The 15,158-nt window shown below is 41.2% G+C and overlaps 1 protein-coding gene across 7 annotated transcripts in view; it reads right to left on the bottom strand.

The window, feature by feature from the left end:
* Positions 1 to 15,158, bottom strand: part of myo1b (myosin IB) — a 272,630-nt gene that overhangs the window by 126,247 nt on the left and 131,225 nt on the right. For all 7 annotated transcript variants that reach the window (XM_043692877.1, XM_043692881.1, XM_043692883.1 and 4 more), the window contains exons 5-7: positions 13,084 to 13,188; positions 10,324 to 10,370; positions 9,266 to 9,329 (exon numbers count right to left, since the gene is read on the bottom strand). In XM_043692877.1, coding sequence (XP_043548812.1) covers positions 9,266 to 9,329; positions 10,324 to 10,370; positions 13,084 to 13,188 — 216 coding nt within the window. The remainder of the gene's footprint in view (positions 1 to 9,265; positions 9,330 to 10,323; positions 10,371 to 13,083; positions 13,189 to 15,158) is intronic.

Below are 15,158 nucleotides of genomic sequence, written 5' to 3'. Positions count from 1 at the left end.
AGGGGGCCAGGACGGGAGCGTGGGTTGTGGGGGGGCATGGACGTGACCAGGTAGTTACAGAGGGAACGGTCTTTGCAGAAAGGGATGGGGGAGTGAACTATATCCCTGGTGATGGGGTCTATTTGGAGGGGACGGAAATGTCGGCAGGTGCTGCGGAGGTTGGTAGGGTGGAAGACGAGGATCGGGGCGTTCTGTCCTTGTTACGGTTGGAGGGGTGGGGTTTGAGGGCGGAGGTGCAGGATGTGGATGAGATGCGTTGCAGAGCATCTTCAACCACGTGGGAAGGGAAATTGTGGTCTTTAAAGGAGGCGGCCATCTGGTGTGCTCTATGGTGGAACTGGTCCTCCTGGGAGCAGATACGGCAGAGGCGGTGAAATTGGGAATACAGGATAGCATTTTTACAGGAGGTAGGGTGGGAAGAGGTGTAATCCATGTAGCTGTGGGAGTCGTTGGCTTTGTAAAAAACTTCCGTGTTAAGTCGGTCGTCATTGATGGAGATGGAGAGGTCCAGGAAGGGGAGGGAGGTGTCAGAGATTGTCAGCGTGGAATATGTTGATGAAGTTGATTAACTGCTCAACCTCCTCGTGGGAGCACGAGGTGGCGCCAATGCAGTCATCAATGTAGCGGAGGAAAGGTGGGGAGTGGTGCCAGTGTAACTACAGAAGATGAACTGTTCTACGTAGCCAACAAAGAGACAAGCATAGCTGGGGCCCATGCAGGCTAGCCCTTTCATATGGAGGAAGTGGGAGGATTCAAAGGAGCAATTATTAAGGGTGAGGACCAGTTCAGAAACAGCTATGCTGCCCTGGGGCAGCAGTGGTTACCACAGCTGCCTCACAGCGCCAGGGACCTGGGTTTGATTACAGCCTTCAGTGACTGACTGTGTGTGGAGTTTGCACACACTGTCTGCGTGGGTTTCCCCTGGGTGCTCTGGTGTTTTCCCCACAGTCCAAGGATGTGCAGGTTAGGTGAACTGGCCGTGTTAAATGCCCATAGTATCCAGGGATGTGTAGGTTAGGTGCATTAGTCACGGGAAATGTAGAGCAATAGGGGAGGGGAAAGGGTTTGGGTGGGATATCTTCAGAGGGTCAGTGTGGACTTGTTGAGCCAAATGGCCTCTTTCCACACTGTAGGGATTCTATGAATTTATACTCTTAAATATAATGTCCTGTCAAAGATTTGCACGTAATTTTGTTGAGACTGTCTGATAGTGAGCACTGATGTGATTAGTCCTGTGATGGTTTCTATCTTCCCTTCAGTGGGAAAGCCATCGTAACGTTACCAACATGCCTGTTGAATATTTCAAAACAATTCTGAAGGAGTGTTAAGATTAGATTATATTAGTGTGGAAACAGACCCTTTGGCCCAACAAGTCCACACCGACCCGCCGAAGTGCAACCCACCCAGACACATTCCCCTACATTTACCCCTTACCTAACACTATGGGCAATTTAGCATGGCCAATTCACCTAAGCTGCACATTTTTCTGACTGATTGAACCCGGGTCTCTGGCGCTGTGAGGCAGCAGTGCTAACCACTGTGCCACCGTGCCGCAGAGTGTCAACAGACTTGAAATGTTGACTCTGCTTCCTCTCCAGAGGCTGCCAGGTTTCTCCAGCAATTTCTGTTTTTGTTTCAACTAAACAAGTCTCAGGTTCAACCATAACTAAAGGACACTGAAAACATTTTGCTCCAATGGGCCTCAGCCTTCTGTTGCCATTCCATTCTGATTACTTCCTACCCTTGGGGCGTTTTGACATAAATCACTTCCTCACCATATGTGCCTCATATGCAAATACTTTTTCTTCTATATAGCCATTGGTCTCCATCATTCTCTCTGTACAAAGCTGTAAGGTACTTAACAATTCCTTAAATCGGAAAGCAGTTTCTCCGCTGGAGAATTGCTGCTCCCAAGCCTCATTTTCTTCATCAAATGCAACTCTGCTTTCAGTTTCACAGCTGGATGAGCATACTTGGCACAAAGTTGGCAACAAGAACTTGTTTGTAAATAATCTTCAATAAACGCAGAAAGATTACAAATCACTCCCTCAAACTACATGAATTCATGTCTGCTCTTGCCACTTAAAAGCACACCATTAATTAAAGGTAGTGATACCATAAACATGGCCTGGTTGAGTTTGACTTTTCCCTACAAATTGTGAAGCAGGGATGAGAATCTGAGATCCTGAAGTTACAATCAATCAGATTCCCTTGAATCATGTTGGTGCTATCTGCACAGTAGATTTCATGAATACAACAGTAAGTAGTGAGCTATCAAGCTCGTCTTCTCTTTTACAAATAGTGATCTATTGGTCAACTGCAGAAATAGGGAGAAATCGACTATATCTTATTTGTATGGAAATTATGCCAAAATTGGCACTGTTGTTGTGTGAATCTTGCTAATGGACTCTTTAATGAAATTTCCTGTGAATGTAGAAACTGCAACATAACTGGGAAATGAGGATAGAGAATTGAAGCCCAAGGAACATAGGGAACATTTGCCATTCTCTAAGTTCCCCTATTTGTTTTGAAAATGAAAGTTTGAAGCCTAAACTGCCACTTATGCCCATTAAGTGCTTTATAACCAAGCAAATGTAATTGTGGAAACTTTATTTGTTTAAAATGCAACAGATACAAATAAACAAAGATGGAGGGGGTTATTTTTGCCATTTCATTAAGTGAAGCCTAAGTGCAGCAGTTGCACATTTCCACTGCCTGAAGTATAATATCACAATTAACAAATGCGCATTTCTTTCAATGGTTTTGTCAACTTGCTCCTCCCTCCTGGATTAGATTAGATTAGATTCCCTACAGTGTGGAAATAGGCCATTCAGCCCAACCAGTCCACACCGATCCTCCAAAGAGTAACCCACCCAGACCCATTTTCCTCTCACTAATGCCCCTAATACTATGGGCAAGTTAGCATGGCCAATTCATTAACTTGCTGTAATCCCCAAACCCCACAAAAACTGAAAGAAAAAGATTTATCTTCTTGCTGTTAAATTCTTTGAAGACTGGGCCTCCAGTAGCAATCATCAGGAGCCAGAAGCTGCTGGCTTTTAATTGGCTGGTAGATCTGATGGTGCGAGACTTCACTATTGAGGCCCACAATTCACTGAGAAGCTCACCGCTCAGCAACTAACTGAACTGGATTCAATTAATTTTTTTGTTGGTGGGACAGTGCATCAGAGGCCCCATTAAGCTCACCCAGCCCAAATCTGGTCTGCAAAATGTTAAATCACAGGCCACTGCATGGCTGGGATTTTACAATTACTAGTTAAAATGTGGTTCTGGGTATTATTGCAATTCCACCACCAAGAAATCCCACTGGATTAAGCATTCACTTAACTGTCACCCAACATGCATTTTGATGGATCACTTCAAGGATGTCCTGCCCACCTGCCAACCATCATGGCATCCATAAGGAGCAACAGCGGCACTTCAAGGCTGAGGCTGCTGGTAAGCCAAAGACTAGGAGTATTTAATTGTATGACTTTTTAAACAGAATCTTAATAGAAAGAATGTTCAGCCCTGCATAAATGCACAAATAACAAGTTCAATTTTGAATGAAGCTCTGTTATTAATTATGACGTTAATTCTACTAAAAGTTTCTGCAATCTTTATTTAATTTTCCAGAGGGTCAAAAGCAAATCCAAAACACTTGGCAATTTAACAGTAACAGATCACCCCTTGTTCTTAGTTTAGGGCATGGACAGTTTCTAGTGATGGATCAAAGAGTAGGTGCCCATGAGAGACTAAGGGGGTGCAGTTTGTTTTCTTTTTTGAAGGGCAGGAGTGGTGATGGTGGGGTGGCTGTGGGACAACAGACATTTACAGAGATAAGGAGGAGCAATTTAAAAATAAGGATTTAACTCTTAAGGCCTTGCCAGACCAGGAAACCAATAGGTCAGCAAGCACATGGGCAACAGGTGAGCAGGATTTGATGCAGGTTTCCTATATAATTTGAAGAGAGTTTGCAATAACTTTATGGAGCATGACGAGGGAAAGACTACAGTAGTCGAGCCTGCAGATAACCAAAATGAGGACAAGGCTTTCAGGAGACGTACTGAGGTAGCTGTAAATGGATGATGGATACAAAGATGGAATGAGGCAATTTTTGTGTTGGAGAGACAGTGGGTGGAAACAGAACTTTTTTTTTAAAATGGAATGCAAACTGTAAATTTGGACTCAAATAAATCTGCCGCCTCACATCATCCCTCCAACCCTGAAACTGGCAAAGTTAGATCTGCTCCACGTCAACATTTGTCTGACAATTTATACAAACTAGGTCAATACAAAACATGAATGTAGCACAATGCAAAATGAAACAAAACTCACTTCTCAAAGCAAAAAGCAGTCCCATTAATTAAAATGATTCTCCAAAGGTTGGAAGGCAATCATCTATCAGGCCATCTAAATGACTGCATTAAAAAAGACAATGGCCCTGGGAAAGAACCCAGAACAATCTTCACTCCAGAGAAATTAGCACCATAGTAAAGAACACTGACCTCCAGCCAAATCAACTTCCTGCTTGCATTTAACATTAACCTATCCACAAGCTGACCATCTACCACAGAAACCTCTCCAAATAATTTAAGTTATCAATATAAAACTTCATGTTTCAGAGTTGGGTGTGGAAAATGTTTAATGCATGAATCACCTGGCACAACACAATCATACCTGGGTTATCTGGGCGGCCATTCATTCGTATCTCACAAACATCACAAATTTCAACAAACAACGTGGTTTCCAAAGCTTACTTCTGCTACGAAAATGCAAGCATGCAGTATCAACTCTTAAATCCCAGCAGAGACAGGAAGCTGACTAGCATGGCACACCCAGCTAACATGTCTGATCTTATATTCACTCTCCTCCTTTCCCTAATATTTCCCAGCCTGCTTCCTGGGTGGGAATGTGGGGTTGCAGAGAGCGGATGTGGGGTTTGGGGAAGTAGGATTCAAAATGCTTTCTCGTTAACATCTTTGAAATACATTGCTTTTGACTATGCATTTGACGTGAAAGCAGTGCATGGGGAAGATTAGTTGTGCTCATAACTGTGGGTATGTGTCAGGCTCAGGCAGATTGATGAACACACTATGACAAATCAGCCTTCAATTAAAGAAACATGCTTGATCTTATTTTGAACCTCTCTGTAATATTGATTAAGGTCCAACTCGAGCACTGTTTGATGGTTCCAGGTAACACATTTAGAGATGAATGTCAAGGTGTTAGGAGGAGTGAAGAGGACATTTACTAACACAGTACCAGAGATGAGGAACTTCAATCATGTAGAAACATCGGAGAAGCTGGATTTTTATCCTTACAGCAGAGATTAAGAGGAGATTGGATAGAGATGATCAAGACTATTAAAAAGGTTTTGAGAGAGTATGAGTTATAAAGAAAGGCTGAATAGACTGGGTCTTCTTTCAGTGGAGCATAGGAGGTTGAGGGATAACCTCATAGAAGTTTAGAAAATAATGAAGGGTGGAGATAGAGTTAATCGTAGTTGTCCTTTCCCTGGGATGGGGGATTTCAAAACTAGGGGCACATTCATAAGGAGAAAGTGAGGACTGCAGATGTTGGAGATCAGACTAAAACAAGTGCGACGGTGGAAAAGCACAGCCAGTAGGACAGCATCCGAGGAGCAGGAAAGTCAACATTTTGAGCATACGCTTTTCATCAGAAAGATCACATTTTTAAGGTGAGAGGAGAGAGATTTAGAAAAGACACAAGGGGCAATTTTTTTTTTACACAGAGGGCAGTTTGTATGTGGAATGAACTTCCTGAGGAAGCAGTGGATGAGGGTACAGCTACAATGTTTAAAAGACATTTGGATAAGTACACACATAGGAATGGCTTGGAGGGATATGGGCCAGGAGCAGGCGGGTGGGACTAGGTCATTTCAGGATGGTGTTTGGCATGGATGGGTGGATTGAAGGGTGATGCAAGGTAGGGGGTAAAAGAGTCACAGGTGATGAGGGACAAAGAAGAGTAGCAATTTACTAAGATCCCGACTGCAATGCCCAAAAGAGTGTAGAAACAGAGGGTAAAAACTTTTAAATGCAAAACTTGATAAATGTCTGAAGAATATAAAACCAAAGACTAAAGTGCCAAAATTCCCATTAAAACACAAGGTACTAGGCAAGGTACTAAGGCTCCTTTGCAGCCAAGCAATAAAAAGAACAAATTTAAAGGGACAACACACTGAAAAAGACTAGCTGTACACAACAACGTTTCAAAGGGACCATTGCAAAAGAGTGGGACTAATTTAAGTAGTTTGTTCAAATAGCATATACAAGCATAATAAGTGAATAGCCTCTTTTGTGTTGTACTGTTCTATGGTGCTGTGATAACAAAACCAACTTCCTTTTAAAACAGACATTTCATATGTTGGGTTTCCATTGGCACTGATACAAGTTCACCAAAATTCATCTCCCCCCACAAAGCAACTGAGCCATTAAGCAAAAAAGGTACAATTCAATCAAGACTTCAATGTAATACAGACACACTAATTAAATGATAGTTACCTGTTATGAATGGAATGATTACAGACTATGCTCGTCTAGACTGTTCTCAGCAGGTAACAATCAAATGTGTGTTCCTGAACATATGTTACAATTAGAGTATTTCAGAGGTTGCTTAAATGGCTTTATTGTTTCCATATACGCAGTGCATGCATTGTGTGAACATACTGGGTGTAAGTACAATGGTAAAATCAAAAATAGATATCAAAAGGTCACTGCAATGTTACCCAAAGAAAATCACGGTTCTGTACTAAGCTTTTCAGCTGATCTAGTTTGTACATGACTCCAATTATGCATTATATCTGCTGAAAATATATTTTCACTTTACTGAACTAAGCATGTCCTGTCAGCAGAATGTTTTCTGGGAGAAGGTTTTCTGCTTGGGAACCAGAGTCCTTAGTGACATGAAAACATTTGGGTTTTGTCCACATAAAATAACTTGTCCTATTAATCAAAACTTCAAAATATTCATTTAACAATTAAAGAAACCTACATGGGGTATTTTGTTTCCTAAATATTCTCCAGTGAGATATGTTGCTAGAAAAAAATCTAACAAGATAAAACTCCCAGTTTCCTGCCCCAAGATGAACACAAAAGACCAGGAACTAGCACTGGCTTGGACAATAAAAACCTAACATGGGATCACATGGCATTTTCCAAAAGTGCAAGAGATGCATTAGTATTCGAGTTATATACATCTGAGAACTGAAATACTGACAAATATGCAAATCCTAAACTTCAGTAGTGTTTTGGGGCCATTTTACTTTGTTAAATATGGAAAACAAATAAATACATGTTTGTTGTTATATTACAACATTACAACTGCCTGAAGATCCTTATCTGTGATAGGCTTATGCTGTGCAGTTTACTCAATTCAAAGCATTGTTTAATTAATTAATGGGATGTAGGCATCACTAACTAGGTCTAACTAGCCCTTCTTTCTCACTGAGTCTACTTCCCCCAATTAAAAAAAATCCTTCAAACTAAACTACCAAGAGGAATATGAATATGGCATTTGTCGTTGCACCTCAATGGAATCAGCCTGAGGTCGGGTAATTCTCAAAGAACAGAGAATCTCCAGAATGTATTTTCAAATTTCATTGTGTGGAATGGCATTCTGTACTCTTTCAAGAGAGCCTTGACTAGAGCAGAGATCACATTGCAAAAAAAGGAAAATGGATTAACAGCAACTTTAGACTAGCTGACGTAATCTCCTCGACTGGTTTTGAGGGAGGAAATTTTACAGAGATCTCCTTTATTGGCTGTGAAGTTCTTAGCTGCTGGATGTTTGCCTGTTCAAGAGATCTTGTGGCTATTCAGAAGAAAGAGCAGGAGTCTAACATCTGTCTCACAATCCTCCAGACACCATGATTAAGGTTTCAACCTTGATTGATCATCAGATCTTTTCCTTCCTGCCATTTTCATGTCTGTATTTCAACATATGTACTCCCAAGGATGGCAGCCACTGAACTGAAGTGAGGGAAACAGGCATGGCCAACTATGGTGTGAGCAGTTTTAGACTTTAATATGCAATCATGCAAGAGAAACTTTCTCTGTTCATACAGGCCAATGCATTTGAGACATGGTCATTTAGAAATGCCTATTATTTGGAACAGCAGTCCTTCCACGCTGCCATTGCAGTAAAAGTGAAGTGTCAGGCGTATGGAAGAAATCATTTTTAGTTTTATGAACAATAGATTGGCTGATACTTTTTAATGGGTGTGTGAGAAGAAGCCTGAAGCACCAAAATTAAGGGATGTAATCAGATTTACAGCTACTGGCAATTCCGTAACTTTATGCAAGGCTTCACAAAGCTAACTCCTTGCTAAACCTCTGCTTCGTGATCAGGGGATGTTAAGCAGACGAAGAATACACAGTCAGGAGGCTGGAAGAACACAGCAAGCCAGGCAGCATCAGGAGGTGGAGAAATTGACATTTTGGGTTAGACCTGTGTATATCGGATTCCAGCATCTGCAGTTTATTTGTTTCTAAGCAGACGAGGAAGGCAGTGACAGGTGGATATCCTTGGACTTGAAATATGGTGGGCTTGTGGCATTGGGTTTGGACAACACGTTTTGGCAATGTGGCACCAACAATCATGCAAATCATCACAGAGCAAAGTGCACAAACATTTGCACACTCAAATTAACAATCAACTATGATGCAAAACTAATTCACTCACGCCTCTTCAGGTTTTAGAGGTGGATGTTGTATAACACAGGAAGAAGTCAGAGAACTGGAGGAATCCTCCTTCATTGTTTGTGACATATGAGAATGCAAAATATGTTTCTTATACACAAAAGTGATCCTATACTTCATGAGAGATTGTTCAACAAGAGGTGCCTGCTGCTGAAAACACTTGTAAGAGATTATTTTTAAATGATCAGCACTCTGTCACCCCGAACTGTAAATCATAACTCCACACCGCAGCACCTGAATTCCATCTGTTTCAAACCACTTCAAATGCTTAATAGAATACAATATTAGGGGAGACATTTATTCACAGAGTTGCTTATAGCTCCACAGACTTACATTGATTCCCCAGGCAGACAGTGCGCTGGCCCATTTCCTGTGCAGTATTGCACATTAACACAATTAAGGATCAAAGACACAGGACAGACAGGTAGCGTCCTGCAGCACTGCCTGTTCTGGAGAATCAATAGAGTTTATGTAGCCAATACACTTCTTTCACCATTGTATTTGTAAATCATCTATTCTATTTACAACTTTGCAATACTTACAGTTGCTGATAACACCACCAAGGGGGTCACCTTTGAAGTCAAACTCAATGTCCATATACTTTCCCTGTGAAATTGAAGCATTGCATTGAAATGTGTATGAACTCATATGAAATGATGTACAACAACAATAGTGTAAACAAAAATAGATCTCAATAAAAGAAAGAGAAATGTGCCACTGTTTACAGTTTTCAACCAAATGTGGCTTTCAATATCTTAACCGATGTGCTTTCATTCCAGAATTAGGCCACTTTTTGTTGAACTGAAAAAAAAACTCTTACAAAAAAAAGCATGATTTTAACCTCTGCTTGAAAGTTGCACGTAATTTGAAAAAGATCCATATTTCACTGCAGGGTGTCTCAGAGATGCTGCAGCAGTGCAGTTGTATTGCTACTTTGTAATATCTGCCTCTTAACCTTTGACCCAGCCCCTTATCACTCAGAGAAGCTTATAACACAGATCGGGGCTGTCTGAGAAAGCCCCAGGAGGCAACAGATAACAAAAGCTGGCTTTTGAACCCATGCCTTCTGCAATACAGCAGTGTCATATCAAACAATGCCGTTAAGTGTTTGATCTGTCACAAGCCAAAATTTCCAAAAGGTGAAGTGGATAATCTCACAATGTAATACAGACATGTTTTTGTTTTTAATGAACAATACCTTTCAACTTAACTCAAGTACTGTATTTAGTTTTAGGCGTTCAAGTTGCACTCCATCTTCTAACAGGAAGTAGACATTTTTTAAACGGTAAAAATGTCTAAGTTTTGGTTGCCATGATGTGAGGAGCTAGGGTTGGACTAGGGTAGACAAAGTTAAAAATCACACAACACCAGGTTATAATCCAACAGGTTTATTTGGAAGCACTAGCTTTCAGAGCACTGCTCCTTCATCAGGTGGTTGTCACAGCTACCTGGTCAAGGAGCAGCGCTCCGAAAGCTTTCGCTTCCAAATAAACCCGTTGGACTATAACCTGGTGTTGTGTGATTTTTAACTAAGTTTTGGTTTTCTAGTGTAACAGCCAGCAGGGGCAATTCTGCACCGTCAAACATAATAGTTACTCACGAATCTTGAAGAATTGTCATTCCTCATAGTTTTGGCATTTCCAAAGGCTGGTGGAAAGAAACAAGAACGAACAGTATGTTAACCTGAAGTCTTTGCTTCTTCCATTACATAGATTTAAATATAATAAACTTAATCCTTTTCTATCTTATCAACAGAAGATGCACTGCACAGCCTATTTAATACCTCCTCTTCCAGTTATTGTATTTTCTTCTCACCAGGACCTGGGAATCATCTCTTTCCTTCATTAAGAAATATGAAGTACTCATCACTTAACACCTCAACCATGCCCCTGACATCCACGTGTTCAAATTGTTTCCTAATTAGCCCCACTCCTGAACAGACCGTCCGTGCATAAACATGATATGGCATCAGGACTTGATGGGATTCATTCAAGGATAGAGAAAGTGAGAGACATTGGCAGCCATCTTGCAATCTTCCCTGGAACTCTCAGATGGTGTCAGAGGATTGGCAAATGCAAATAGAATGTACTTGTTAAAAAAAAGTTGCAAATAGGGCGGCATAGTGGCTCAGTGGTTAGCATTACTACCTCATAGCACCAGGGACCCAGATTTGATTCCACCCTAATGCAACTGTCTGTGTGGAGCTTGCACATTCTCCCGCAAATACACGAGTTTCCTCCAAATGCTCTGGTTTCCTCCCACAGTCCAAAGATGAGCAGCTTAGGTGGATTGTTCATACTAAATTGCCCATAGTATCCAGGGATGTGCAGGTTAGGTGGATTAGCTATGGGAAATGCAGGGTTTCAGGGATAGTGTAGCAAGGTGAGTCTGGGTGGGATGCTTTACAGAGGGTCAGTGTGGACTCAATGGGCCAAATGGCCTGCTTCCACACTGTAGGGATTCTATGATTCCATAAGTCTATCAATTAGAAACCAGTTAGTTTCACTTCAGTGGTGTGGAAACCTTTTGAAATAATCATTCAGTATTGAATCAACAGTCACATGAAAATATGTGGATAAGTTAGGAAGAGATGGTACAATATGTTAAGCAAATTTTACTGTGTATGGGTCAATTAGAAGACTTTGGGACTTTTTTTTTTACATTAGATGCTAGCCTTTTCTCATAAGCCCTCTTTGCTTCTCCTGTTTCCTTATTCACCTCCTTACGAAGCTTCTATATTCAGTTTAATTCATGATTGTATGTTTTACTTGACCTTTGTCATAATCAGACTTTATTCCTCATCGTTTATCTCCATTGTCATCCACCTAGTGGTTTGTATGTCTGATCTTTCTCTTGTGAGGGAGTATAATGTACTTCAATCAATCCTGAACCAACTCCTCTGTTGAGCTGGTCCATTGATCAACTAGTTTCACCATCCAACTTTGATACCAAGTTTTTCAATCCAACTCTGTCACCTCTCCTCCCCACCCCCCAGTTAATTATTCTTACTCAAGATTGGTCTTTGTACTTTCCCATTGTCATTCTAAATCTTATGCTACAATGAATACGGTCAATGATCACTTTGTGGTGAGGAAATCTCTAAGTTTAATTTGTAGTTGGAGGTTAGCACTAACTGAAACATTAAGTGAGGTGAGAAAGTAACAGAAAACAGAACAAAGCAAACACAAGAAACATAAATTGACATTTAGAAACCTAAAGTTCTAGCAAACGCGATCTATTTGAAAGGTGTACATGGATGCAGATCAATCCAAGCAGGAATAGTAGCTGAGTCCAAAGAACTACAAGCCACAGCTTTGATCCAGAAGCTGAGAATAAGCTGCTGGAAGGTAACATTGGTGGATCAACTGCATCCAAACAGCAGTGAACAAGTTCTGCAGACGTAAGGTAAAGTCTATACCCATGGAATTTGGATTCCTTGTGCCCTGCTGTCAGGTAGGGATCAGACCAACTACTAGGAGGAGGGGAGCTGAGATTCTTCATAACGAAGACTCAGCTTGAGGAATTTTTGACAGTGGTGATCAAAGTCTGAACGGACTGTTGAGTCAATTTGTGAAATTGTATTTGCATTACTATAAATTTGCAGCTTAGATTCCATCATATTTTGTGTTTTCATTCATGCTTAACTTCTATTATTCCTGAATGTTAGAATATAGGACACAGAATAATGTGTTTATTTTGTTGGCTCTTGTGCAGTAAAAATTCTTCTGTAATTTTTATTTAGAAACTAACAGCATTAAACTCCATCCATTTTTTAAAGACATGTTTCCTGTCTCTAAGAAAAAAATTACACACAGATAGAAATGTACATGCATACATATAAACAGGTGAACTTCAATATATTTTAAAACTTCTGGATACCTCAATCCAATCTTTGGAATTTCAACCGATCACAGTCAGGGCCACAGCTGGTGCTGATCTACAACGTGGCTCAGTGGGGATTTTTAAAAAAATTATGTTCTAAAAGATCCTAACCATTCTCCAATTAGCCTTGCTTCCCAAACGCTTCCAGATCACATGTTACCTTAACTGATATACCAGATACCTGCACAAATATTACTCTGGGTCATTCAGGGTCTGTAGTCTCAGGGAAGGTCTCTCAGATGAAAGATGGCAATGGCAAACACCCAAGAATGAAATTCAGCTTTAACTCAACATTTCTGATCTACTGACCTTGACCTGTTACATCTCTCACATACCACTTTAAAAGAATGGAACTGAATGTAAAACAAATTTTGGTTTTAATTTGATTCGAGTTGTTTTAGTTTTTAGTGCAGGAACTGCATTACCCACATTTTAAAAAAGAAAGGGACACACCCACACAACATACACTTAAACTTACCCTCCAGCACAGGATTTGACTGCAGCAGCTGCTCCTTCACTTGATTGACCTCCGCTCCCTTGCCACAAACAGCAGCAACATAGGACATAACCAATTTACTGGCCTCTAGAAAGATTAGACACAAGAGATTCATTAGTAAGATTACAATTTTTTTTTGCACTACATTCAATTAACCCAATATGTCGGACTTATATTCAGGCTAATGGGCATATGCAGTAAAATCCTGAATGTATATCATATCCGAAGTACCAAGAACATAGTGGTTCAGAATCACCTGATCATACCAAAAGCACATTTTGCTATTTATGTGTAAAACACTGGATATAACATGCAAGCCAATCTAAGCCTCATCGATAGCTAGCAGCCTAAAGATAGCTTGTCAATTGGCATGAAAAAGTGAGGGCAGCACCTGATCCACATTAACAAGTTCCTGTCAAGGGAATTGAAGTGATAGTCTGGCTGAGTGGTCTAAACGGCTGGACCCATGTTCCAGTTTATACAGAGACATAAATTTCAATCCCACAAAAGCCAGCTTTGAGCTGAGATTGGGCACTCCTATGGCACAGTGGCAGTGAGCCTATCCCTGAACTGGGAGGCCCGGAGTCAAGTGTCACATGCTCCAGTCATGCATAATAATATCTCTGAACAGGTTGTTTAGAAAAATAGGTTAAACAAAAATGAAATTGGAACAAGGGTGAGAGTCCATATTTACATTTGTCAAGGCCCTGAGCATCAGACTGAGACAGCCAACAGGGAACCTGATCCAATTTCAGACTAGACATTTTATAAGCTTCCTTGTGAGCTCAAATAGACAGGACAGCCACTTGGTTGAATGCATGAAAATGGCCAGCTTTACTGTACTTATTAAAAATTCACCCTGGGAAGATGGGCAGTGCTGGCTATATCAGCATTTATTGCCCATTCCCTGTTGCCCTTGAGAACATGGTGGCGACCTGCCTACTTGAACCACTGCAGTAAGTTACATCCACAATCCTATTAGAGGGGGAGTCTCAGGATTTTGGCCCAATGATAGTGAAGAAATTGGGTCAGGATGATGAGTGACTTGTATGGGAACTTGCAGGTGATAGGTTTGGAAGGTGATGTCTAATAAATCTTGGTGAATTTCTGCAATGTATCTTATCGATGATTTTCACTGCTACTACTGCAGCATTGGTGGAGGACGGAGTGGATGTTTGTGGATTTGGGGTCAGTCAAGCAGGTTTCTTTGTCCTTGATGGTGTCAAGTGTTTTCTGTGTTGTAGGAACTGCACTCACCAAGCAAATGGGGAGTATTGCATCACACTCCTGACTTGTGCCTTGTAGATGGAGGAGAGGCTTTAGGGAATCAGGTCGGTGAGTTATTCACAGCAGTATTCCTAGTCTCTAACCTGCTCTTGTCGCTACTGTAGTTATATGGCTAGTCCACTTCAGTTTCTGGTCAATGACAAAACCAGGATGTTGGTAATGGGGGATTCAGTGATGATAATGCCATTGAATTCGCAGGGGTGCTGGTTTGATTGTTTCTTATTGGAGATGGTCATTGCCTGGCATTTGTATGGGATGAATGTTACTTTCATGACATCATGTACAGTGAACCAAATTGACTGAAGACCGGTATCTGAGATACTGAAGACCTCTGGAGAAGGCAAAAACTGGATCATCCACTCCACACTTCTGGCTTGTTGCAAATAGTTTAGCTTTATCTTTTGCACTGTTGCACTGAGCCTACCCCTGACTTAGAATAGGGATATTAGTGGAGCCTTCTCCTCCAGTGAGTTGATTAATTAATCACCACCATTCATGACTGGATGATGGACTGCTGAGCTGAGATGTGATCCGTTGTCTATGGAACCACTTAGCTCTGTCCATCACTGGCTACTTATGTTGCTTGGTCTGCAAGTAGCCCTGTTTGCTACCATCATCAAATTGATACCTCAATCTTCGATCTGCCTTGTGTTGTTCCTGGCAAGCCCTCTTGTGCTCTGTGTGAACCAGAGTTGATCCTTTGGCTTGTTTGTCATGGTAGAGTGGGGATGTGCCAGGCTATGAGGTTGCAGATTGTGTTGGGAGTATAA

This window comes from Chiloscyllium plagiosum, chromosome 7, assembly GCF_004010195.1.
Source record: "Chiloscyllium plagiosum isolate BGI_BamShark_2017 chromosome 7, ASM401019v2, whole genome shotgun sequence".
Taxonomy (NCBI): Eukaryota; Metazoa; Chordata; class Chondrichthyes; order Orectolobiformes; family Hemiscylliidae; genus Chiloscyllium; species Chiloscyllium plagiosum.
The sequence above is the reverse complement of the archived record's forward strand: the minus strand, read 5'-3'. Positions and strand labels throughout refer to the sequence as shown.